The sequence below is a fragment of the Hemicordylus capensis genome, chromosome 2 (genome assembly GCF_027244095.1).
Source record: "Hemicordylus capensis ecotype Gifberg chromosome 2, rHemCap1.1.pri, whole genome shotgun sequence".
In the NCBI taxonomy this organism is placed as follows: Eukaryota; Metazoa; Chordata; class Lepidosauria; order Squamata; family Cordylidae; genus Hemicordylus; species Hemicordylus capensis.
Window position 1 is genome coordinate 213,727,036 of NC_069658.1, and position 26,941 is coordinate 213,753,976.

General features: G+C 54.5%; 1 protein-coding gene across 1 annotated transcript in view; it reads left to right on the forward strand.

Annotated features, from left to right (window-relative positions):
• Nucleotides 1–26,941, forward strand: part of ELL (elongation factor for RNA polymerase II) — a 49,155-nt gene that overhangs the window by 13,180 nt on the left and 9,034 nt on the right. Inside the window, exons 2-8 of the mRNA XM_053301475.1 lie at nt 8,004–8,051; nt 14,096–14,217; nt 16,098–16,261; nt 17,750–18,003; nt 19,823–19,947; nt 22,101–22,197; nt 23,982–24,462. Coding sequence (XP_053157450.1) covers nt 8,004–8,051; nt 14,096–14,217; nt 16,098–16,261; nt 17,750–18,003; nt 19,823–19,947; nt 22,101–22,197; nt 23,982–24,462 — 1,291 coding nt within the window. The remainder of the gene's footprint in view (nt 1–8,003; nt 8,052–14,095; nt 14,218–16,097; nt 16,262–17,749; nt 18,004–19,822; nt 19,948–22,100; nt 22,198–23,981; nt 24,463–26,941) is intronic.

Genomic DNA, 26,941 nt, shown 5'->3' on the forward strand with positions numbered 1-26,941 from the left:
TGGGCAGGGCCAGTTGCTCTCCCCCTGCTCAATGTAAGAGAATTGCCACTTGAAAAGGTGTCTCTTTTGCCCAGTCAGCAGGCTAGCCTTGGGCGATGCCAGTCTGGGAAATGTGTTGAGTTTTGGTGGGGCAGAACACTCCCCTCTGCATGCTGAAGACCAGCGGGTCAGGGGAAGGGGCCGCCCTCTGCCACCCTGGCTTCCTCTGGACGTGCTTCATCCTGCGAGCCCTCGCCTGCAGTCTGAACCAGGACTCTTGGCTGGTGGGGCGAGGGGGGGCGGAGTTCACTCCCCTCCCTTCTAGTTTTCATCACCATGGAGGGTCCCGGAGACAGAAAGAGGTGGGATCTGTGAAGCGTCTGCAGGGCAAGTCAGCTTGGTTGCACGCATGCATGCATGCGCGCGCGCTCTCTCTCTCTGTCTGACTCTGTTTTCCTTCTCAGAAGTAGCTTGACGGGTTGGTGGGCACAATCCAGTCTGTAATCCTGGAACAGCAGACGCCTGCTGTGTCCAGCCCAGCTGGAACTGGGGAGCCAGCCTGGGATAACAAACAGGGAGCGAAAATATAGTCCGGCACTGGCGTCCAAGTTTCCCCCGAGGAGTCTGTCAACAGCGGGGCCAAGCAACGAAAGCCACGGCCCCTTCCAGCCTGGTTTTGATGTGTTTAAAGGAGGCACGCTGTGGATTTGGGGCCAATGGGTGTGGTTTGCGTGTTCTTCTAACAGCAGAGCGCCAAGGTGGTCTGGAGGCGGGAGAACAGGCCGGGGTCTCTTCTCTGGGATGGATCATCAGGACAGCACAAGCCAGTCCACTTTCTCTTTCCAAGACAGGGGTGTTTGGCGGGCCTACTTCACAGGAGGGTACTGGGCGGTGGGTTGCGGTTGCAAAGGCCCTTGCCAGCGAGAACCCTCATGGAAGACGCCCACCACCTTGTTTTCCTTCTAAGATGAGGCAGGATGTAGGAGAGCTGGTGGTGGTGCTGGCAAAAGTTAGCCGAAGAGTCAGGGCTGAAAAAAGAACAGACTTGTTCATGCAATTGATAAACAGCGTGTGGAACTGTCTGCCACAAGGTATGCTGCTGGCTGCTGGTCTTTAGATGGCTTTAGAAGGGGATTAGAGGCATTCCCTGAGGAGGCTAAGACTCCAGTGGGTATTAGGCATGATATGGCTAGGTGGACCCCCCATGTTTAGAGGCAGTCTACCAGTTGCAGGGGCAAACTCCTGCCTTCATGTCTGTCTTGTGGGCTTCCCAGAGGCATCCACCTGTCCTCTGTTGGAGACAGGTGGCTGCGGCTGCTGCTACTATACGACTATAGCAAATATTTATATATCGCTTTTCAACAAAAGTTCTTGAATCAGTCTACATAGAAAAATAGGCAAGTAGGTTGCTGGGCTAGGTGGACCTCTGGTCTGATCCAGCAAAGGATTCTTGCTGTCTTTGCAAGCATGCTTTGCAAGCTTGGCATGGATTGGAATAACACCTCTCCACCTGCACACCCTCCAGTCAAATCCTACAACAACCTGCACGTATTTGGTAGCGCATTTACATATTTGCCTGGCTTGCAACATTTGTGGTTGATGGTGGGATCCTGGAAGTTTTTGTTCTTTATTTTCAACTTCCTAGAACCCTTAGCGTGCGCATGCGCGCACACACACACACACACACACACACACACACACCAGTCCAAGGTTTCCCGTCCAGGAGCTGTTCATTTAAAAACAGTCTCCCAGAACAGGGCTAAACTCCATACCCTGCACATTCAAGCCTCTGATTTTGACACACGACTCAGAGGCGCGTCTCTCCTCGCTGCACAGTGAAAGGAGCACCATGGCCTCAAGTGACTGCCGGGAAGCAGCTCCTCCACCCCGTTGAAGTTTCACAATCCCTACCAGTTCACGCAGCTGTGTTTGTGTGTTGTCAGCCATACAGAATCGTAACAGCCTTGCAAAGGAGGCATGTGAAACTTGGGGCTCTCAAGAATCACTTGCCTGCTGGCCAACGGCCGTAATAAAATTGATGATGATGATTATGATGATGAAGAATCACTTGCACAAGCTGTGTGCTCACTAGCAAAGATGCTAGTCCCTAAGAATTTTGGCTGGCGTGCTTGCTTGTGCTCCCAGGCATGTGCTTGTGGTACAGGGATCGGCCTGGAGGAGGAAAAAGAGGAAGCCATTATCAGCTGGCAGCCGGTCATCCAGTTCCTGGCTGATGCAGCACAGTGGCTGTGGGGAAACTGAGCTCTGAATGGGAGAGCCCCTGGTTCTCATCCTGGACATTGTAAATCAAATGGATCTCTCTAAAAGATTCTACATCTCTCCACTTGATTTAGAACATAATTCGAAACTGAGGTCACCATGGTGGACTTCGTGCTACGTACATGTGGACTTCGTATGAAGTGGAGCAGTTGGATCCAGTTGTTATGTTTACAAAAATCTGAACATAAGACCAGCCCTGCTGCTGGATCAGGCCCAAGGCCCATCCAGTCCATTCTAGCATTCTGTTTCCCACAGTGGCCCACTGGATGGCTTTGAGAAGCCCACAGACAAGAGGTGAGGCCATGCCCTCTCTCCTGCTGCTGCTCCCCAACAGCTGGTATTTAGAGGCATCTTGCCTCTGAGGCTGGAGGTAGCCTATAGCCACCAGACCATAAGCCATGGATAGACCTGACCTCCACGAATTTATGCAAGCCCCTTTTGAAGCCAGCCAAGCTAATGGCCGTCACCACATCCCGTGGCAGAGAACTCCATAGGCTAATTACGCCATAGGAACATAGGAAACTGCCATATACTGAGTCAGACCATTGGTCTATCTAGCTCAGTATTGTCTTCACAGACTGGCAGCGGCTTCTGCAAGGTTGCAGGCAGGAATCTCTCTCAGCCCTATCTTGGAGATGCTGCCAGGGAGGGAACTTGAAACCTTCTGCTCTTCCCAGAGCGGCTTCATCCCCTGAGGGTAATAATATCTTGCAGTGCTCACACGTCAAGTCTCCCATTCAGATGCAACCAGGGGAGACCCTGCTTAGCTATGGGGACAAGTCATGCTTGCTACCACCAGACCAGCTCTCTGCGTGAAAAAGAACTTACTTCTGTCGGTCCTAAATTCCCCGGCCTTCAGTTTCATGGGATGACCCCTGGTTCTAGTGTTGTGAGAGAAGGAGATAAATTTCTCTACCCACTCTCTTTACTCCATGTATAATTTTATATATCATGTCTCCCTGTATTCACCTCTTTTCCAAACTAAAAAGCCCCAGATGCTGTCGCCTTGCCTCCTAAGGAAGGTGCTGTAGTCCCTCAGTCATCTTGGTTGCCCTCTTCTGCACCTTCTCCAGTTCTAGAATGCCTTCGACTCCCGCCTGTCGGTTTCCAGCGGCATCTGGTGGGCCACTAGGCTGGACTAGATGGGCTTCCTTGGGCCTGATCCAGCAGGGCTGCTCTGATGTTCTTATGTCCTCCTTAAGATATGGTGTCCGGAACTGTACACAGTACTCCAGATGTGGCCACACCATAGATTTGTATTGGGGCATTATAATGTAATTATAATGCCCTTATACATAACTATAATACCCTTATAGATTATAGATTTGTATAAGGGCATTATAGTTTAAGGGATATATTGTTGGTGTGGGGCTTTACAGTATATGCGGATTTCGTGACAAGTTGATTTTTTGCATTCATTTATTTATAGTTGCAGCAGCCTTGTATATATGATTCATATATAACATGAGTTGTCCCTGCTGTAGCGTTACATTAAATTAAGTGTGTTGGGATCTGTGTGATGTTTATGTACTTGGTGTACAGATCTCAATACGCATTGTGTCCTTTCGAATCTCACCCTGGCCATCTGCTCGCAGCTGCTTCTCTCCCTCCCTGGGTCCTAAATTCCTCTACTGCAGGGAAAGGGGGTGTCACTCTACCTTGCAGGGCTGTTGTGAGCAGCATTCATAGTGCACTTTGAGTGCCTGGAAAGGACAGCTAGGCTGTTTCGTTCTTGTTTTGGAGGGCAAATATGTATTTGTTTTTCTATGTAAATCGCTCTGAGAACTTTGGTCGAATGGTAGTATATAAATATCGGTGGTGTGTATGTGTTCGGTAAAAGGTTCCGATGCTTTCCCTATGCGCTTATTTTGACTCCGACTATCTTGGAGGGCTGATGCCAGAGGGCTCAGGTGTGTGGCAGCCTTTGTATGCTTCTTCCGGGGTGGCACTCCAGCTCGCCCCGAAGGCCTTTGGGTGCTACAGGCCCCAAGGGGAAAGCGACCCCCCCTTCATGTGCCTGCTTCCTGGAAATGGCCAGATGGCCTCTGTGGGAAGCAGGGGGTTGGGTGCGATAGACCTTGGGCCCCATTGAGAGGAGAGCTGGTCTGGTGGCAGCAAGCAAGAATGGTCCCCTTTGCTGAGCAGAGTCTGCCCTGCGAATCATTCGAATGGGAGATTGCATGTGTGGGCCCTGGAAGAGATTCCCCTTGGGGGATTGGGCCATAACTCAGGGGAAGGAGAGCTGGTCTGGTGGGCGCAAGCATGACTTGTCCCCTTAGCTAAGCAGGGTCCGCCCTGGTTGCATATGAATGGGAGACTTGATGTGAGATCACTGTAAAATAATCCCCTGCCCCCGCCCCCAGGGATGGAGCTGCTCTGGGAACAGCATCTAGGTTCCAAGTTCCCTCCCTGGCACCATCTCCAAAATAGGGTGGAGAGAGGATCCTTGCCCGTGGCCTTGGAGAAGCCGCTGCCAGTCTGTGAAGACAATACTGAGCTAGATAGACCAATGGTCTGACTCGGTATATGGCAGCTCCCTATGTTCCTTTGTTGAAGGGCGCCTGCCTGCTTGCATCCAGAAGGCTCCAACTTCCCTCCCTGGCAGCATCTCCAGGTAGGGCTGAGAGAGACTCCTGCCTGCAGAGAAGCCGCTGCCAGTGTGGGTAGTCAGTACTGAGCTAGATAGACCAATGGTCTGACTCAGTCGAAAGCAGCTTCCTGTGTTCCTATCCACAGCCCCCCCCCCCCCCCCGTTAACTCGGTCCTCTATGGAGGCCTCCTGGAGAGGTCTGCAGAGATGGATCCCCGGGCCGCCTGCTTGCACAGAGGCCGTGACTCGGGCTCCGCCTCCGAGTGGACCCCTCGCTGCCGCTGCCCCACATCCCTCTGTGCCCAGCAGGTTCTCCCAGCCCCGGTCTTCTGCGGAGGGCATCCCGGGGGCTGCGCACGAAGCAGTCTGGAGCCCTGGCCCCCTCCGGGCATTGCACAGCTCCAAGTGCCGCTAATGAGCGCCTGCAGCACGCCGAGGAGGTGCCTATTAGTGGCGAGCCGTGGGGGGGGGGGGCCCTGCCATCTGACCCTGCAGCCGCCCTCCTTTGGCTCCTTCCTTGGGCACGCCCCCCCCCCAAGCCTCCTGGCTGTTTTGCACTGAACGACTGGTTCGCTTGCAAAGGGAAGAGCTGAGCCGAGCTGCCTTCCTCCTCCTCCTCCTCCTCCTCCTCCTCCTCCTCCTCCCCCCCCCTCCACGGCCGGGTTGTCTCCTTCTGCATCGGGGCCGGCTCGGGAGAAAAGGAGGCGACGAGCCCTCCGGATGGGCCTGTGGGCAGACCTTTGGAGATCTGACTAGGACCCTTCTGCCCCTGTTCCCTTGCGGGGTGGGGAATTGAGCCCGGGCGCTGGGGTGGGGGCAGGCTGCTCTCCCGCTGCCTTTCTAGCGCGGCGGTATCCCCGGGCGGGTGTCGCGCCAGCCACGCCCCTGCGGAGGCAAGCCAGCTGTGGGCCCCGCCCCTGCGGAGGCCCTGCCACGCCAGCCACGCCCCTGCGGAGGCAAGCCAGCTGTGGGCCCCGCCCCTGCGGAGGCAAGCCAGCTGGGTCTCCAGCAGGGCACTCTGGTGGCCCGGTAAATTGGCACGGCGGTGTCGGCAGCCGGCGCCTCGAGTGAACTGGCTGGCTGGCTGGGCTGTCCCGGGGGAGCCGCCGCCTGCACACTCCTTGTAACCAAGGCCTCTGCGCCTTCTGCCCCTCCTTGCCCAGAGAGGCCGGCAGATCCCGAGACTTCCCGGCTTGCCTCGAAGGCAGCCGGGGAAATAGGGCTGAGCCCCACTGCGCGGGGAAGCGTTTGGGCAAGCCTTTGTGGCCGGGGGGCAAGCCAGCCAGGTCCCCCCTCCCTCTCCCCCCCACCTGGCGGCTGCCCTCAGTCCCTGTAGGCCACCGGGCAGACCTGGTGCCCCGCGAGCCCAGGAGGCCGCTGCCACTGAGTCCTATCCTTGGCGTCTGCTCTCGGGCCTCTCTCTCCTGAGAGGCTGGGGAAAAGGTCTGCTTGTTGGCAGCCCCGCGCCAGGAAAAGCTTGCTGGTCGGAGCCCAGGGACTTATCCTTTTCAGCGGGGGAAGGAGAAGTTGCTGAGCAAAGGAAGTCCCCCCCCCATCCCGCCGGGGTGTTTCCAGGGTGGGGGGGTCGGGTGCGAGAGGTCCAGGAGGCCCCGAGTTGGATGGGGGAAGGGGCCTGGCTCCTGGGCAGGGCAAGGGCTTGCCAGTGGCCCCACACACACACCCTGCCTGCCTGCCTCAGAGGGTTAAATGCTGCCTGCCTCCCTCCTCCAGCAGCAGCGCTTCAGCACCCCACCCACGTTGCTGCTGCAGACGTCAGCGTTTTCCCCCAGGCAGGGCTCCAAGCGCCAGGCAGAGGTGGCAGCCAGGGCAGAGAGTTCAGCTTCCTCCGAGTCTGGGCCGTCCCCTTGGTTGCCCAAGCAAGGGCAAGTTTCTAGGCGTCGTGGTGGAAAGAGCTGGGGGATGGAATGGGCTTTTCCGAGAGGGGACTGCCATTGCTCCTTGGGGGTGGGAGGGGTTTTCCTGGGCAAGATCCGTCTCTGCCTCGTCAGGTATCAGTCATAACAGCAGCTGGCCGAGAAGACCACAAACAGCCTGAAGGCAATGCCGCCCATCCAGCCTCTGGTATTTAGTGGTAGACTGTCCCTTTGCATGGAGGTTCCGTTTAGCTCTCCCTTTGGCTACTGAGGTAGCCAAACCTTCCATGAAGTGTCCTGGTCTCCATGAGAACAGACCACAACCTTCTGCTGGATCAGAGCCAAAGGCTCAAACCAGCCCAGCCCCCACCGTGGGCAAGCTGTTGCTTCTAGGAAGCCTACGAGCTGGCTGTGAGGTCAACGGCCCTCCCTTGCTGTTGCTCCCTCATTGGTCGCTGTGCGGAGATAGACTGCCTCTGGAGAGGAAGGCTCTGCTGCCTCTGGAGACTGGACTGCCTCTGGAGAGGAAGGCTCTGCTGTTAGCCCTCATGGGTGGACCTTGACATAAGGAGGAGAGCCCATCTGGATGAGACCAAAGCCTGCAAGCATGAGGGCATGGGCACCGAGGTCATGGACTTCCCTTTCTGCCTGTTGCCCCAGTGCCTGATATTCAGAGGTAGACTTCCTCTTCATATGGAGGTTCCATTTAGCAATCACAGCCCATCATGCCCTCCATGAATGTTGTCTTCCTCTGGTGCAGTGGAGAAGCAACCTGCCTAGAGAGCAGGAGGCTGGTGGTTTGAATCCCCGCTGGTGTGTTTCCCAGAATATGTGGAACCTCTAAATTGGGCAGCAGCGCTATAGGGAGGTGCTGAAAGGCATCATCCCATATTGAGCGGGAGGAGGCAATGGTCAACCCCTCCTGTATTCTACCAAGAAAACCAAATGGCTCTGTGGGCGCCAGGAGTCGACACCGAGTTGACGGCTCAACCTTTCCTTTCCCTTCGGGCAGATTAACAGTATTTGAAACAAGCTGGAGCTGAATCCGGCACCCTGCCCCAGAATCCTGTGCTTGCCTTGAATGGCAGCAAGTACCTCCACCACTGCCACACACACACACACCCTAGATATCCTCCCCATCTCTCAACAGGGAGGTTCAGTTCTTGGCTGTGGAGACCAACGGCCATTTGAAAACCTGTTTCTAGCCGCATGGGGAGGAGAATACCAAGATTAGTGTTTGCTTGGCTAACGATCTGTTTCTCTGCCTGTCTTCTCCTTAGGAGTCTGTGGCTCTGCGGCCGTCGATTCAGTTTCAAGGAAGCCAAGGGGTGAGTTGGAAGGACTGTCCTCAGACGTACATGTTCCTCTGCTGCTTCTGAAATGCTGCCCACCCTGCTTCCCTTTTAAAACCCTGGGAGAACTGAGACCTAGAAATGCACAATCAACCTATGGAATTCTCTGCCACAGGATGTGGTAACAGCCAACAGCCTGGATGGCTTGAAGAGGGCCTTGGAGAACTTCATGGAGGAGAGGTCTATCAACAGCTACTAGTCAGAGGGCTATAGGCCACCTCCAGCCTCAAAGGCAGGATGCCTCTGTGTACCAGTTGCAGCAGAGAAACAGCAGGAGAGAGGGCATGCCCTTTTCAACTCCTGCCTGTGGGCTTCCAGAGGCATCTGGTGGGCCACTGTGCGAAACAGGATGCTGGACTAGATGGGCCTCCTTGGGCCTGATCCAGCAGGGCTGTTCTGATGAGCTCCCTTGTAGCATTCAGGTTGCAGCTGAGAGAGTTGTGAGTTTGTTGAGGGAGGGGGTCAGAAAGGGGAGAGTTTAATCTTTCTCCCCCACTATTGGTACTACTTGACAAGTGCATCCCCCTCACACACATCCCACACCATGCCACGCCATAAGAACAGCCCTGCTGGATCAGGCCCATCCAGCCCAGCATCCTGTTTCATGCAGCGGCCCACCTCGTGCCTCTGAAAAGCCCACAGGCAAGAGGGGAGGGGAGCAGGCCCTTTCTCCTGCTGTTCCTCCCCTGCAACTGGTATCCAGAGCCTCTGAGGCTGGAGGTGGCCTATCGCCACCAGGCCCTCCCTGAACATTGCTGAAGCTGCCTTGTACTGAGTCAGACCCCTGGCCTCTCTAAGCCCATATGACCTACTCTGATTGGCAGCCGCTCTCCCAGGGTTTCAGGCCGGGGCTTCTCCCACCTCTGCTCCTTGATCCTTTTAGCAGGAGCTCCCAAGACTCGAACCTGCGACCATCTCCATGGAGAAGCAGGTTCTCCTCCGTTGGATGATGGCCCTTCCCCAATATCTGGTGCCGTTGCCATTCATCCGTCTCGGCCTGTAACGTCCCCACGGACTGGCAGCGTCTCTCTGGGGCCTTTCCCTCCCCTGCGGCCCGCGATCCCCTAATGCTGGGGTTCGGGCCTGGGACCTTCTCGGAGGCCAGGCGTGTGCCCCCCCCCCCTGCTTTCCGTCTTGCCGCTACCGTGCCGGGTTGGTAATCAGAGGAGACGGAGGAGGAGGGGAGCTGGTTGGACGCCCGGCTGCGGACATAAAAGGCCTGCCTTCGGAGCGGGAAGGGCCGTCGCCCGCCCGCAATCGCGACCCGAGCTGGGAGAGAGGGGGATTCATTGGCCTGGTTGCGGCCGCTGCTGTGAAGGGGGAGGCCGGTGGGCTGCAGGCCAGGGAGGAGGGAGGCCCTGGCCTGCCTGCCTCTTGTCAAGGGGTGATGGATGGTGCTCCCCCAGGAAAAGGCCGGAGGGAGGGAAGCCCAGGAACCGGCTCAGTCGAGGCGGGAGGGGGAGAGAAGCCTGTGCTGGCTGTGGGGAGCGGCGCCCGTGCTTGTCTGGCTGCCCCCCGCTTTGAAGAGTCTGCCTGGGCAACTTTAGCTCCCGGAGGTGGCGTTGTCTGGGTCAGGCCTGCTCCGCCTAGCCCCCCCGCCAGCTGTTCTTGGCCGACAGCTCCCATCATCCCCAGCCACAGTGGCCAATAGCCAGGGGTTAGGGGAGTTGTCGGCCAGCCTCTGCAGCAGGGCCGAAGTTGAGCAGCCCTGGCCTGGGCGCCGGGCCTAGCTTGGGCCGCCCAATGTTGGCAACGCAGCCGCCGGAAGGCCAGCTGGGGAAGCTCGGTTGCCACGGGCTCCCACCCTTGACAGGCCCTGCAGGGGTGCCAGGCTGCAAGGAGCAGTTGGCTTCATTTGGTTTCTGTCCCGCCTTTCGCCCCAGAAGACTCCACCGGGCCGTTTGCTTCCAGCCCCAAACCACGAACGGCCTTGGCTTTCCCCAGCCGCGCACTCTGGATTCCAAGCGACGAGCGCCTCACCTTCCTCCCTCCTCTTTCCGGTTACGAGACTGGGGATTCCCCCCACCCCGTCCCAGCTGCTTGGCTCTCCTTCCGGGGTGGGGGAATCCCCAGCCGCTCCAGATGCAGCAGGTCATGATCCCATAAACCTCCCGCGTGGACCCCTGGGCGGGCCGGCCTCTCCTCGAACCAACCCCTCTCTCAGGGCCAGTCCCAGAACTCATTAACTCAGACCTGGACAGCTCCAAAAGGGTGAGCTTCGCTGCCATCGCCCCATCCACGGTGCCCCGGAGCGAGTCCGGAAGCTCCCTTTTTTTCCCGCAAGGTCGGAGGCAGCCGCCTTGAGTTGCGTGTTTTTGGAAGCGTTGGGCCCTGCCTGCACAGAGATCTTCACAAGCAATGTCAGGGGCCCCCTCCCCACCATCTCCACCGACTAGCAGCCCTTCTCCCACCCCAGCCAGTGCGAAATGTCCGAACATTTTGGTTCTCTCTTCTGCAGAATGTCACGTCGTTCGAAAAGAAAGCTTCAGTATTTCTGCAGCTCGGTGGAGCCTTCAGTGGGCCTGGCAAATGGGATCTTGTGGCTGAGGGGGGAGGGCAGCGGATTGTGAGCCCCCTGCCTGACGGAGGCCAGCTGAGTTGGTGGCAGAGGCGAGGGCGAGGCCCGTGGGGGAGCTGGGCCCTGATCTCAGGAGGCAGGCTTGGTCTCAGTGGGAAAGAGTTTGTTTGCCACCATTCTTCACATGTGAATTCCGGGTGGCTTACTGCCAAGTTTTAAGACAATAAGAACACAAGAACAGCCCTGCTGGATCAGGCCCAAGGCCTCTCTAGTCCAGCATTCTGTTTCACACAGTGGCCCACCAGATGCCCCTGGGAAGCCCGCAGGCAGAAGAGAAAGGCATGTCCACTCTCCTTCTGTTTCTCCACTGCAGCTGGTATTTAGAGGAATCCTGCCTTGGAGGCTGGAGGTGGCCTATAGACCTCTGACTAGTAGCCGTTGCTAGACCTCTTCTCCATGAAGTTCTCCAAGCCCCTCTTCAAGCCATCCAGGTTGTTGGCTGTCACCACATTTTGTGGCAGAGAATTCCATAGGTTGATTATGCATTGTGTGAAAAAAATACTTCCTATTGTCAGTTCTGAGTTTCTGGGCATACTGTTTTAAAATGAAATTTAAAACAGTTTGGTGGCGACCCCAACCCAGGCCTTCTCTCTGTTTGCCCCAAGGCTCCGAAACACTCGGAAATGAAATCAGGATCTCTGCATCTCTGTTTGCTTTTTAACGACTTTTGAAAGCACGCCTGTTTTATCAGGCTTTTAGTTTATGCTGTTTTAAAGCTTTATTTATGGGAATTTTAATTGGTTTTTACATGATTCTTAGGTTCTAGTTGTTGTTTTGTTAAGTTGTAAAGCACCCTGAGGATTTTATAAAGGGCAGTATAAAAATATGATAAATAACAATAAAAATAGCCTCTAAAAGCATAGAAATGCAAAGTATTGAATTGATTTGTAAGGTTTTGAATATGGTTTTATATACAAGGGTGCATCTTTTCTTCGGTGACTCTTGAAATGTATGAGTTCTTAATTTCTACAAGCGGAAAGAATGCCGTTATGCTATTCTTGGGAGGCTCTTGGCCGAAACTGAGCATCTTCTCATCTCTGAAGTGCCCTCTTTGTTTCGAAGAAGAGCAAAAGTTGCAGCTGCAGGAGACTATTTTTAAAGGCAGGTGGCAACCGGTGGAATAAACAGCCCGGCATCTGGGTGCCCTCAGAGCGTCTGCTGCCTCTGCTTGGCATGGCCCAGAGGCCCCTGAGCGTCTGGCGTGAAAAGATCCCCAAGAAGGCTCCCTCGCCCAGATCCACTCTGCTGCAGAAAGGAAGGCTGCTCCAACTTAGATGCTAATTGGGGACTAGGAGGTGTGACCCTTTTCCGCCTCACTGGCGCCCACCCCGGTCCCTTAGCTTTGTGAATCTGTCAAAGAAATTCTACAAAAGCAGCAGAGTGAGGTTGAGCGGGTGCATGTGTTTCCGTCGGCAGCCTCACACAACTCTCTGGAAGGTCAAGAAGCAAGCACCCTTTCAGCTGCTCCATTGAGCTGTTGGTGCTGCATGGAATCGATGACTTAGTTTTTCAAGGCGATGCTCCTTTCAGAGAGAAAGCTAGCTTCTCAGGGAGAAGGATGTTGCCTGATGTTTGTTCGTTAAATTTGTATACCACCTTTCATTAAAACAATCTCAAGACGGTTCAAACAGAAAAATTAAAACAAGACTATAAAAATTACACTAAAATATTAAGCTAGGATATCAAAACATAGATCTGACTAAAAAGATTTGAAATACAAGCGCAATATAAGCATACAAATACAAAGCAGCAGCAGAGGAGACAATCACGGAGAAGCCTGGGGAAAAAGCCAAGTTTTCACATGTATTCTAAAAGCCGTGATGGAGACCGAGGAGCAAGTAGCCACCAGGAGAGTATTCCCGAGTCTGGGGCAGCAACAGAGAAGGCCCTGTCCCGTGTGCACGAGAGTTGAGCTTCCCTCATCGTCGGCACCCGGAACAGAGCTCCTTCAGGTGACCTCGTCAAGTGGGCAGCAACCCTTGGGAGCAGGCGGTCCCTCGGGTATCCAGGGCCCCAAAGCTCAAAACCAGCACCTTGAATTGGACCTGGAAACAAACTGGCTGCCAATGCAACTCTTTCCAAATATGTGTGATGTGCTCCCAACGGGCAGCTCCAGATAAAATCCTAGCTGCCGCATTCTGGACTAGCTGCAGTTTCAGAATATTCTTCAAGGGCAGCCCCACGTAGAGCATATTACAGTAATCCAGCTGTGACGTGACTAAGGCATAAGTAACCGTGGCCAGGTCTGCCTTCTCGAGAAAGGAACGCAGCTGGCGCACTAGCCGAAGACATGCAGAGGCACCCCTGGCCACTGTCTCCACCTGAGCTTCCAAAAGCAGAGCCAGGTCCAGCAATACCTCCAAGCTATGTACTTGCTCCTTCAAGGGGAGCTCAGCCCCATCCAGAACCGGTAGAATTTCCTCGTCCCGACTGGCTCTCCTACTGACCAACATGACCTCCGTTTTGTCTGGATTCAGTCTTCTCCATGCGAGGCGCATAGGGCTGATTTGTGTGGGTTTATACAAGACGTGTACACACCCTGCTGGTTGTATAAAGTGCTTGTGAAGAACTCCCAGCTGCCCTCTTCCTCGAACACATCTGGGAGGTTTTTGGGTCCAAAACGAAGCCCGTGCATGTGCACACACACTGTTGAAAGGGGACCATCGTGTTGTAAGGGAATGAATGAATAGGATTCAGCTGTCAAGTTTGGAAACACACAGGCACCACTGGTGGGCGGCCCCTGCTTTCCCTGGGCATTCTTCTGCTGGTTCTCCTTGGCCTGGCAGTCTGTAGCCCAAACTCTGAATCTTCTTGTTTTTGTGTTCCATCTCCAAGGACTTTGTTTTCAGGGCTTCAACATGTCGCTGAGACATCTGATCTGCTTAGACAGTTTTGATGAACTTAGAAAAGGGCTTCCAATCCTTAGCATAGCTCAGATACGCAGGGCAACATCCAGACTTGATAAGCACCGTTGAAATTTGACGAGCCAAATCAGTCAATTTCAAGTCATGACTAACTTAGCCTGGATGTTGCCTTCACGTTTTAAGGCATCATGCTTACAAAGACTTCAGGCCCTAAGCCGGCATTGTGGAAGAGGCATTCCCTTCTGCGTGAGAGGTCTGAGGTGAGGCATTCTGTGCGTGAGAGGCGTCGAAAGCGAGGCATTCCCTGATGAGCAAAAGAGAGCATGCCTCATCTTGGAAAGTGCCTGCCCTTGTGCATGAGAGAGAAGTCAGAGCCCCTCTTCTGGGACAATGTGCTGCATGCTCAGGTCACATGTGCGAGTTGAGGCAGATTTAATCAGCTTCGGTATTTGCCTGAAACTCCTCTAATGCCTGGATGAGTTAATAACTCCTCTAATGTCCTCAGTTTTGGGCCACCCCTCTGCTCTTCTTGCTGCACCAAAGCCTCACCCCACGTCTTGTTCTTCTCCTTTCAACAGCACATCTCCATCCCCAGGCCGGATTGCCCGACGGAAGCCCGGACCTTCTCCTTTTACCTCTCCAATATCGGGAAGGACAGCCCCCAGGGGAGTTTTGACTGCATCCAGCAGTATGTGTCCAGGTAAGCAGCACTTCTGGAGCCCTCGGACGGGGCACTTTCCGGGCACACGCAGAGCACCCAAGCAGAGCCAGAGGGAACAGCTACAGGTGCTTTTGATGGGGATCGTAGGATGCCCATTTAGCATTAGCATAAGAACAGCCCTGCTGGTTTAGGCCCAAGGCCAGATTCCTCTGAGCAGCCCACAGGCAAGAGGTGAGGGCATGCCTCTTTCACACACCACTCCACACCACTCGAACAGCCGTGCTGGAGAAGGCCTATCCAGCCCAGCATCCTCTTTCACACAGTGTCCAACCCAATGCCTCCGAGAAGCTCACAGGCAGGGGGTGAGGGGCTTGCCTTCTCTCCTACTGTTGCTTCCCTGCAACTGGGATTCAGAGGCCTCTTGCCTCTGTGGCTAGAGGTGGCCTATCGCCACCGGACCCTCCCTGAACCTTGCTGAAGCTGCCTTGTACTGAATTAGACCCCTGTTCTCTCTAAGCCCGTATTACCTACTCTGATTGGCAGGCGCTCTCCCAGGGTTTCAGGCCAGGGCTTCTCCCACCTCTGCTCCTTGATCCTTTTAGCAGGAACTCCCAAGACTTGAACCTGCGACCATCTCCATGAGAAGCAGGTTCTTTTCCATTGAATTATAGCCCTTCCCCAATATCTGGAGAACTAATTGGCCTGGTGGCCAATAGCCACCAGACTAGTAGCCATGGATAGGCTTGTCCTCCATGAATTTGCCCAAGCCCCTTTTTAAAGCCATCCAAGCTGGTGGCCATCACCATATCCCGTGGCAGAGAGTTCCACAGTTTAAGCATGCTTTGCCATCTTTTTTTTTAAAGCCCTTGTCTTGCTTAGTAAGTCGGTACATGGCAACGATTTCCCAAGTTGTTTCAGCCCACTGCTCTTTGGAAGGTTCAGGATCCTTGCAACTGTTTGTGTCTCGGCACTCCTTTACTTGGCCTGGTTGTGCCTGGGTCCCCAAGAGGGGCTGGTAGATCCTGGAGATCAGCTCCGGAAGTCTTGCTCTCAGCTCTGGCAGGGTCCAAATTTTGGGACTCACTCCCCGGAGAGGTTCATCTGGCTCCCTCTTTGTTTTTAAACAGAGGCTGGAAATGTTTTTATTCCTCTGGGTGTTTTAATGTTAGCCTTTTTATTTTTAATCAACTTGAATTACGGTTTTGGTTGCATTTACTGTTCTTGGGGATGCTGCCAGGGAGGGAACTTGGAGCCTTCTGCATGCAAGAGGGCAGGTGCTCTTCCCAGAGCGGCCCCATCCCCTAAGGGGAAGATCTTCCAGTGCTCACACATATAGTCTCCCATTCAAATGCAAACCAGGTTGGATGCTGCTTAGCAAAGGGGGAAATGGATGCTTCCTACCACGAGACCAGCTCTCCTCCCAAGGAGAGGGGAGGAGATGTTAATACCTGTAGATCAACAAATAAGAGGGAGGTCCCTCCCCTGAGGGGTGTATAGTCTAAAAGACACGAAGACGGTGGAGGAAACAGGGATGGGGTAACCGGGAAGAACGTGCACCACATTAGGGGGAGATGCACCCAGTGGGGACTTTGGCCCAGTCGCACCCTGGAGCCTAGCCTACCTCGCAGGGTGGTTGTGGGGCTAGAGCTGGGGAGCAGGGAAGATGAGCCCATCTGGTGTATATCTGATGTTTCTTTTTAGATGGTGAGCCCTTTGGGGACAGGGATCCATCTTAGTTATTTATTATTTCTCTGTGTAAACCGCCCTGAGCCATTTTTGGAAGGGCGGCATAGAAATCGAATGAATGAATCTGTGCCATCCTAAGCTCACGGGACGCTGCAGGCCTGCAGATGTAGGCGTTGGAGCAGTGGGGACCCAAGGGCCTTTGCCCGCCGCTGAACGTCTCCCTTCCCTTCCAGCGACGGCAACATCCAGCTGGACTGCCTCGGCACCATCCAGGACAAGATCACCGTCTGTGCCACCGACGATTCGTACCAGAAGGCGAAGCAGAACATGGCCCTGGCGGAGTCGGACCTGCGGAGCCGAGGCGCCATCGTCATCAAGCCCGGAGGCCGCTATGTTGGTGAGGGCCGCGCTGCCAAAGCCTCGCATGGGCGCTGGCGAGAGCCGGCCTTGCTGGAATGCCCAAGGCTGCCAGATAGCCGGTGCCAAGTGGTAGGAGCTGGAGCTGGAAACCGGCTCCTGTGCCCAGTGGGTAGCAGCAGGGTGGTGGCTCGGACCCCAGAGAGTGTTTAAGGGCAGGTGGGAGCTGCCAAAAGGCTTTCTCCTCCTCCTCTTCCTCCTCCTCGGGTCAGCCCCCTCCTCGGAGAAGTTGTGTCCTCGAACTGTAGCGGTTGAGAGATCACGAGTTCCCCTGACTCATCATATTTTTTTGTAGCTGGCCCAAATACTTAGGCAGGACCCGGAAGGAAGGAAGGAAGTTGTGTGTGTGTGTGTGTGTGTGTGTGTGTGTCTCTCTCTCTCTGTCTCTCCATCCGTCCGTCTTCCTGTGTGCTTGAGAACTCTAACATTTCTTTGGGGGCAGGTCTGCAAAACGTTCCCTGGAGTGTGGGGCTGCAGGGGTCCCGTAACCCTGGGTGTCTGTGTGGACTGCCTGGCGGGGGCTGTCGCCTTCAGGCACTCCTTGTATGCTTCAGAGAGGGATCCGGCTGACCCCTGTCGGAAACAGGGTGCTGGGTTAGGTGGGACTTTGGTCTGAGCCAACCAGGCTCTTCCTATTTGGGGTCTATGGAAGTGGCTGCCATCTGTGATGGATCACAGTGGGCTCTCCATCTCCAGAGGCAGGGTGCTTGTCTATATTTTATTAATTGGGGGGCAGGTGGTGGGGGAGGGACCCAACGCTTTCCTTAAATAGATTACATAGGAAGCCGCCTAGCTCGGGACTGTCTGCTCTGACCGGCAGCAGCTCTCCACGGTTTCAGCCAAGGGTCTTTCCCAGCCCTACTTGGAGGCACTGCCAGGGATTTGAAGCAGGGACTTTCTCCGATCTAAGCAGATGCCCTACCACGAGGGAGTGGCCCCGTCCACAAAGCCTTTAAGGCTGTTGTACATCGCCTTAACTTACTTTGCACGGGGTGCAGAGGAAGCCGCTTTGTACCGAGTCGGGCCCTCAGTCCCTCTATCTCCGTCTTTGCCTGCAGGGAGTGTCCCTCCCAGGTTTCAGACAGAGGAGGGTCTTTCCCAGCCCGCCCGGGAGACGAGGCCGGGGGCTGGATCTGGGGCCTCCTGCCTGCCAAGCAGGGGCTCTCCCACTGAGCTCCAGCCCTTCCCCTCCCTGCCTCTCCGCGTTTCCCCCGGGCCTGTGGAGACCACCCCCATCTCTCTCCCTGCCTCGGTGTTGCTGCTGCCCCAGTTGGCACTGGGCCGTTGGCTGCTCCAGGGGACTGATTGGCAGGGGCTGGCGCAAGCAAATAGCTTTAGATGCATCCTGGAAGTTGATGGCGCCTCACCGCGCATGTGAAACATTTGGGGCCACTTCTGCTAAGATGCTGTGAAGCTGACCAGACCCCCCCCCCACTTCTCTCTCTGACTCATCTCCCCCTCGTCCCAGGCAAAAAGGTCCAGATGCGGAAACCAGCACCCGGTGCTTCCGACACGGTTCCCTCGCGGATACGCCCGACGCCCGTCAACCTGGCCAGCGCAATTAAGAAGAGCAACAGCGCCGTCTCCCAGCGGCCTTTCCGAGACCGGGTGATGCACCTGCTGGCCCTGAAGCCGTATAAGAAGCCCGAGCTGATCCTCCGGCTGCAGAAGGACAGGCTCTCCCCGCCCGACAAGGACTCCCTGGACGTGCTCTTGCAGCAGGTAACGCTGCCCAGGCATGGACGCCCTTGCAGAATCCGCCCCACCCACCCACCCGCCCCTTTCCTTATCGTTCCACGTGCAAGAGGGAAACTCCTCCAAGGAGTCAGGATGGCCTTCGTGGAGGACTCTTGGCAGATGCAAGAGCTCGTTGGAACCTCCAGCTGCAGAGGCACTTGACCTGGGAATGCGCAAACAGGGGCTGAAGGTGCACTGCAGGGGAGGCCGCCATGTTCGTGGCCTGCTCGCGCACTGCCTGGAGGCATCTGGCAGTCCTCTGTTGGAGGCGAGGGACTGGGTTAGATGGCCTGTACGTTAGGAGTTGGTAAAGGAGCCTGGGGCCGTATTTTCACTGCTTCTTAAAAACTCCCCCAAAGGTTTAGTATTTTAGGAGCTGAAAGGATGGGCCCCACTTTAGGAGTGTGTCTAGCAGTTTGTGGGCAGGCTGGAGAAGCAGCTACATGCCGCACCATCCCTCTGCTTTAGAGCTCGCATCAAGGTGGTGGAACTGAGTCAGACCCTTGGTCCGTCTAGCTCAGTATTTAATCGACTTGAATTACGGTTTTGGTTGCACTTTACTGCTTTCGTGTGTATTTGGGGATTATATTTTTGTTTAGGCTGCCTTGAGCTGGATCGTCAGGGAAGGTGGGCTGGAAAAGCTGCATACATAGGAACATATGCATGTAGGAAGCTGCTTTCTACTGAGCCCTTGGTCCATCTCGCTCAGTATTGTCTGCACAGACTGGCAGCGGCTTCTCCAAGGTTGCAGGCAGAAGAGTCTCTCTCAGCCCTATCTGGAGATGCTAGGAAGGGATACGCCAGCTGCATCCGTTTCTTGAGATGAAAAACCTCAGAACGGTGGTACATCTGCTGGTAACCTCCAGACTTGACTACTGCAATACACTCTATGTGGGGCTGCCTTTGTACATAGTCTGGAAACTGCAGTTTGTCCAGAATGCGGCGGCCAGGTTGGTCTCTGGGTCATCTCGGAGAGACCAAATTACTCCTGTGTTGAAAGAGCTACACTGGCTGCCGATACATTTCCAGGCAAAATACAAGGTGCTGGTTATTACCTATAAAACCCTAAATGGCTTAGGCCCTGGGTATTTAAGAGAACGCCGTCTTCGCCATGAGCCCCATCACCCGTTGAGATCATCAGGAGAGGTCCGTCTACAGTTCCCACCAGTTTATCTGGTGGCTACTTGGAGACAGGCCTTCTTGGTTGCAGCCCCTGGGCTTTGGAACACGCTCCCTGTTGAGATAAGAGCCTCCCCATCTCTGGCAACTTTCAAAAAGCTGCTGAAGACATATTGGTTCACCCAGGCTTTTAATTAGATTTATAGTTTTAATACTTCTAATATTGGCTTTTAAATTATTTTAATGTTTATGTGATTTTAATTGTAAACCGCCCAGAGGTGCATATTTTGGGCAGTATAGAATTGTTAAATAAAATAAAATAAAATGAAAACTTAGAACCTTCTGCATGCAAGCGAGCAGGTGCTCTTCCCTGAGTGGCCCAGTCCCCAATCTGACAGGGCTCCCACAAATCGTCTCCCATTCAAATGCAAACCATGGCAGACCCTGCTTAGCAAAGGGGACCATTCATGCTTGCTGCCTCAAGACCAGCTCTCCTCCAGAATTGTCATCCCAGAGCAAACTCGCGGTGTGTCCTTCCGAGTCTGTAATCCTTCAGGTTTGAGAAAGTAGCCCTACCCGGGGAACTGCCAAAGCCGCCTGGGGGATGTGGGGCCCGGCCTATGTCGCTCCTGCTGGCCCCTTCACCGGTTTGTGTTTCTCTCCGCCCCCCACCCCTACCACACAGGTGGCCAACGTGAACGCCAAAGACAGCACTTGCACCCTGAAAGACCATCTTTACCGAGAAGTCCAGAAGGACTGGCCCGGCTACACGGAGAGCGACCGGCTGTTGCTGAAAAAGATCCTTTCCCGGTAGGCGTCCCCGAAGCGCTCTCGGGCCCGGATCCGGCCACTTGCTTGTTTCGGGAGGAGAAAGCCGCTGGGTTGTGGTGGGCGAGGGTGGAACGCCGGCAGTCTGCTGGGGCGTGTTGAGAGAGAAGAGTTGTGGTCAACTTTGATCCAGTCACACACCCTGTTGAGGATGCCGACAAAGTAGTTTTGCCCTTTAGCATTCGAGCCAATAGACTTGTGTTGCGGGAGATTTAGGACAGACCGAAGAGTCCCCCTTCATGTACCGGAGAATTAATTATGGGACTCGATGCCACACATTGTAGGTCACTGTCTTAAGATGGCTTTAAAAGAGTAGTTGTAAAAGTTCTGGAACTTGTTTGGGGACTCAGCGTCGACTGGCACAGGGGACCAGCTGGGTCTGTCAGGCCGTGGCAAGCTGAGAATGTTTGATGTCCCCCCACCCCCACCCCCATCTTGTAGTCAGGATGCTGTGTTTGTGTGCCATCATTCCTCAGGAGCAGGTGGGGGGAAGAGAGCCAGACGTGGCATTGGGGCTGGGAATCTGGCTTTTGGCGAACCTGGGCTTTCACTTTTTAAAAAACCAAGTTTCTAGACCTTATGGAGGTGTTCTCAAATTGTACCTCAATCCTTGCCTGAAAGCAATCCGTGCTTGAGGTCTTGGGATTCAGAGGGCTGGTAGGAGAAGACCTCCAGGGGCTGAGGGTCGTCTGGAGCAGAACTGGCCCCCCCGAAGGTGAGCAGGGCCAGCTTGGCAGATGTTTGCAAACGGAGAGGAATCGGGCCCCTTTGCATGACTTACACCAGTGCTTCTCAACCTGGGGGCTTAAAAAAAAATTGTTCCTGGGGCTGATGGCAGTTGTAGTTCAGCAACATCTGGAGGCTCCACACCACCACCCCCCATCTGAGAAGCACTGCCTTGCACCAGTGGCAGAGTTGGGCTTGCTTGTGCTGTGGGGTGTGCACACGCTCGCATCCTGCTCCCCGCTGCGCTGTGTGTGTTGGCTCCGTTCTGTTTGCCCTGGCGGCTGCGTCCTTCCCAGGGTCTATTTTTAGCCCTCGGCTCAACCGAATGCCTCTTGGGCGGGTGGACTCCAGCAGAGTCCCCGGTTCCCGCCCTGCCCCGCCTGCACCCTTTCCCTTTCTGTGATTCCGTGCGGGTCGTTTTGTAACTTTCCACTTAATTACCACTTGGCGTCCAGGATGCCGCGTGCACCAGGGTCCCCCTTTGCCAAAGAAAACGCTCTCCTTTTTTCAGACCCGTGCTAAACCAACACCGTCTCCTGGCTTGGAGACCGTGGAAGACTCTCCAAACAGGGGAGAGGAAAGAACGCCAGCCAGCGGGGGGCACAGAGTTCTTGTTGACCTTAGGGTTTTTTTGTTGTTTTTTTAAAAAGACCAACTACTTCACAGTGGCAGCCAAGTCTGGGCAGAGATGTGGGAAGACGCGCCAAGTCTTGTGTTGATTTGGAGAGGGGCGGACTCTGTGTGTTTCGTGGGCGCCCTTCCTCTCTGCTCCCCGGCCGCCTCAGCACCAGCGTTGGAGAGAGAAACACAAGTACCAATTCTCTGGAAGCTCCAGCACAGCCACTTGAGGCTGGGCATCTTTAAATAGCGTGGAATGCTGTGCTTTTTGAAAGGTGGTTAAATATGTCCAAGCGTGCACTCATTCCAGGAGCGGGCAGGGTCACGCACAGATCCCTGCCCCACTCTAGGGAGAGGGCCCGGCCCACTGTTTTCATGCCCCTTGGTTGGGCTGGGGATTCAAGCTGCTCAGCTGCTAGAACCGAATATCTCCTGCGCTGAATTCCCACCCACCTCACTCCCCACAAGCCAACCAAAATGTGTGTCATGATTTCAGGAGCTGACGTAGCAGGCACAGAATGTGTGGCTTTATTGTGCTGGTATCTCTTTTGCTTTGGAGTGTCCCCCCCCTCTTCTTTTTATCCTCACAACAGCCCTGTGAGGTAGGTTAGCCTGCCAGAAAGTAACCTGGCCAAGCTGGAATTGGAGCCCAGGCCTGGAAAGATCCCGGCTGAGCTCTTGCCAGAGTTGGACTCCGGCTGTTTGCATTTGGGTTCTCTCCCGTCGCTGGTGATGCTTTGCTTCGTCTTCCACACCACAGTGCTCAATGCTCTGGTCCTGCTTTTTTCCAGGAAACCTTGCCCACCCCAGAACACCAGCTGCCCCCCCGAGACCCCTGCTCTGAGTCCGCCGAAAGACCAAGCAAACGTCTCTTCCTCCTCTCCCCAGGTAAGGTGGCCAGCCCCCCCGGGGTTCGGGCGGGTACGTCTCCTTGGTGGCAGGAACTCGGGTCAGCCAGCACTTTGAACAGGGGGAGCTGCGTTCTCCTGCGTCCCATCTGGCTCTCCAGGGCCTCCGGCAGAAAAGGGGCTTCCCAGACCCTACCTGGAGATACCTTTTCACTCTCGACAGAACACTCAAGCCAGTTGAGGGTGTAAAAGAGAGACAAAGAACTTACCACTAAACCTCAACTTTTTTTTTTTTAAAGCACAATCTTGTTTCTATCAAATTGCAGCATCCTATTGAGAAAGCATTTCCCCTCATTACCAAACCACCAATGTAGTTGATAGCAAGCTCAAGTAGAAGCCCTTTCAGCAGCAAGAAATTGACACTAGATCCATAGGAAGCTGCCTTCTACCGGGTCAGGCCCTTGGTCCATCGAGCTGGAAATTGTCTGCACTGACTGGCAGCAGCTCTCCTGGTTTCAAGTGGCAGTCTTTCCCAGCCCTGCCTGCAGATGCTGCCAGGGAGTGAAGCTGGGACCTCCTGGATGCAAAGCAGAGACTCCGCCACAGAGCTATGCCCCCTCCCCAGCTGTGTTCTGCCCACCTTGAATTTCAGGCCTCTTCCCCTGCACCAGCCTTGCAAAGACACCAGGATCTCATTCCCCTCACCCCTCTGCACTGGCCTCCCCCATCCCTCCCTTCTTATCTCTCCTCCGTCACAAGGTGGATTGTACACATCCCTGGCAGTAGGATCTTGCTGGGGTTTCTTGTGCTTTAATTCTGTTCCATTTTACCTTAAAACAGCCGCATAGCGCTATTTTTCAAAGATCATGTTGCTATTTACAATGTTAAAACTGTCCAAATCCTCCTCCTGGAAGAAGGGTGGGGGGTAGCTCTCAATGCAGTTCTGGGAAGACACCAGGGTGGGGGCTCTCTGGGAAGTTCCCAAGTGTCTGGGCTGCTACCCAAAAGTCCCTGCCAACCTAGACCCTACGTGAAGTTTGGCGTAGGGTCTCGGCAGTGTGAGGAAGCTTGTAAAATATGTCTAACTTCTGTTGAAAGATTACATCCTGCCTCTCTCTCTCTCTCTCTCTCTCTCTCAAAAGTCTTTTGATTTGAAGGAAATTCCCAGCGGGGGACCTCAGAGTCTGTTGCCCAATCTAGGGACAAACAGGTTCTCAGGTTTCCTTCCTGGTAGCGACCTTGGTCTAGCATCACCCTCTAGTGGCCACAGATTTTTTCTCTCTCTTGCTGAGCTGAGAGTTCCCTAATCAGAACTTTCTTATGACAAATTCTTTTATACTTTTCAGCAAAAACTTTCAGCACTTTCAGCAAAAGTTCCAAAGTGGTTTACATAGAGAAATAAAAATAAAAAAAATAAAATGGCTCCCTGTCCCCAAAGGGCTCACAATCTAAAAAAGCAATGTAATATAGACACCAGCAGCAGCCACTGGAGGGCTGCTGTGCTGGGGGTGGAGAGGGCCAGTTGCTCTCCCCCTGCTCAGTAAAGAGAATCACCACTTTTAAAAGGTGCCTCTTCTGTTCAGTTAGCAGGGGAGGGTCATGTCCCCAAATGGGGGGCCTCTAGGGTGCCTGAGAACCGTTGCAAAACCTCCAATAAAAATGTGTATGATGTCAAGCGAGTTTAAATGAACAGAAAATAGCGCGTCGCCACCAACGGAATGGCCTCGCATAACTCGGGCTCGATGCGACGTTTGCAATCACAGGGCTGCTCCTTAACCCGGCTCTGTCTGTGTGCTTCTTGACCCCCCTCTCCTGCTCCCGCAGAAGCGACCCCAGCCCCCGGAGTTCACGGATCCGCTTGCCCACAAAAGGCCGAGGATCTCTCGCTTTGCCCAACGGACTCAGGCCACCTTCAACGGGAAGCTCGGCTCCGCCAACGGCAGGGAGGCCTCTCCCTCCCCGGCGGTGGAGGTGGTCAGCTCCAGCACCCTCCTGCCCCCCCTGGAGCTGCCCAGGCCCCACGACCCCCTTACTGACGTCAGCAACGACCTCAGCCACAACGGCAAGGACTCTGAGGAGCCGGCCGGGAGGTTGGGGGCACCGGGGGCCCCTCGGCCCGCAGACTCTGCCTCGGCAGGCAGACACCACGGCGGCACGCACTCGAAGAGCAAGAAGAAGCTGAAGAAGCACCGGGAGAGGGAGCGGAAGCAGCAGGAGGAGGAGCAGCAGCAGGCCAGGGAGAAGCCCCACTGTGAGCCGAAGAAGGGCGGGCCGAAAACGGGCCCCTTGCAGGATGCCACGGCAGGTGGGTGCGCTGCCCTCGGGGTCTGGGAACGACACCTTGAGGGCTGTCACCCCAGTTCTTGTGACATCTGGGTGGGTTGATCAGCCTCCTCAATTAACACAGGGATTTTCAACATGGGGTCCCCAGGTGGTGTTGGACTACAACCCCCTTCATCCATGAATTTGTCTACAAGCACAGCCCTGCTGGATCTGGCCCAAGAAGGCCTGTCTAGTCCATGTTTCACACCATGGCCCAGTAGATGCCACTGGGAAGCCCACAGACAGGAGCTGAGGACATGCCCTCCCTCCTGCTGTGGCTCCCCTGCAACTGGGATTCGGGGCATCTTGCAAATGGCCATTTGCAGCCAAGACGGCAAAGGGGCGGCAGGGAGTTCTCCTGCCGCCCGTTTGCAATGAGGCACTGGGGAGAAGGGGGCTTGAAGGGGGCGCCCGCCAGCTGAGCGGGTTTTTGAAGGGGGCGATTCTGAATACTTGAGGAGGAGCCACAAGCGGGGAATGAAGCGGGCGGCAGGGAGATATCCTGCCGCCCGATTGCTCCAGAAAATACGGCGCGGTTGTTGGGAGGGGTAAGTAAAGCCCCCCACCGTCCTTATTGGAACCCCCCACCCCAGTGCCGGACCGCAGCTCCACGGTTCTGTGCACACCCCTATTCGGGGCATCTTGCCTCCCAAGGCTGGAGGTGGCCCACAGCCACCAGACTAGTAGCCCTTGATAAAAACCTGTCCTCTGCCACAATTTTGTTTTACGTATTTATCCCGTTTATATACTATCTGATGTGTGTGTCTCTCGGCAGTGTGCACAATTTGAAACGCAACAAATAGGAAATGGAGTAAAAACAATTGAAACAGTTTCGCAGAATAAAAACAGTTAAACGTGAATTTCAGTTAAAAGCCTGAGACAACGGGTGTGCCTTGAGGGTCTTTTTAAAAAGCAGTCAGAGATGGTGATGCTCTTATGTTGACAAGGGAGCGTATTCCAAAGCCCTGGGGTAGCCACAGAGAAGTCGCCACCAAACGAGCCAGTGGCAACCGTAACCGGACCTCCCCAGATGATCTTAATAGGCAGCAGCGTTCATGATAAAGAAGGCACTCTCTTAAGACCCAAGCTGCTGAGGGCTTTACAGGTAAGAACCAGCACTTGGTATTTCTCTCAGAAACATAGCAGCAGCCAGTACAGTTCTTTTAAAATTGGTATCATATGGATCCTTTGGATTGTCCCAGGGACCACTCTGGCTGCCACATTCTATGCCAATTGTAGTTTCCTTACTTATGTACAAAGGCAGTCCCATATAACTGACGTATCAGTCGAAGCCAATAAAAAGTGCTCCTGGCCACTGTCTCAACCTGAAAAACTAGAGAGAGTTTTGGATCCAGGGCCACTCTCAAGTGCTTGTTCTTTCTGGAGGCGTGTAACCCCATCCAGAACAGGCAGATCTAAATAATCCCTTGGGTCCTGACCCTCTCACCCCCAGTACCCCCATCTAACTTGGGTTCAACTTCAGTTTCTTATCCCTCATCCAGCCCATTACTGCCTCCAGGCAGGCATTTAGGGAAGTTATGTCATTGCCGGATGAGGTCAATATGGAGAAAGATCTGGGTGTTGTCAGCATATTGGAAATGCCCTGCACCAAATCTGATGATCTCTCCCAGTGGTTTTGTGTAGATCTTAAAGAGCACTGGAGACAGTATGGAGCCTTATGGAACTCCATTCATTAACTCTTGCTTCACAGAACAACAGTCTCCAAATAACACCATTTGGAATCTGCCCAAGAGGTGGTGTTGGTCACCGTCTCCAAGAACCAATTCAGTTTGTGTATGATGTGACTGCCTCTTTCCCTCTGAGCATATGCAGAGTGTGAAACCAGGTATAGTTCACAACAGTAGGAACGGAACCGCTATAAAACAGTGCCACCCAATCCCATCTTCCTCAGGCAACCCAGAAGGATAGCATGGCCAATGGTATCGAAAGCCGCCGAGAGAGTCAAAACGATCAGCAGAGGCAGAATTTTCTGCCACGGGATGTGGGGATGGCCACTAGCTTGAGTGGTTTTAAAAGGGACTTCGACAAATTCATGGCAGACAGGCCTATCAGTGGCTACTAATCTGGTGGCTGCCTCCTAGCCTCAGAGGCAAGATGCCTCTGAATCAAGAGTTGCAGGGGAGCAACAGCAAGAGAGAGGGCATGCCCTCCCCTCTTGCCTGTGGGCTTCTCAGAGGCTTCTGGTGGGCCACTGGGTGAAACAGCATGCTGGGCTAGATCAGCCTGATCTATAGGCCTGATCCAGAAGGGCTGTTTTTGTGTTCTTAATCCTTCTGTCAATGCTAATTGCCTTGGTCAGCTTGATGGACGATTTCCAGTCTCAACCCTGTAGCCTGCTCGGAAGCTGGTTTGAAATGGGTCTAGGTCAGGCCTGCTCAACTTCTGCCGTCCTGCAAATTTTGGCCTACAACTCCCATAATCCCTGGCTATTGGCTACTGTG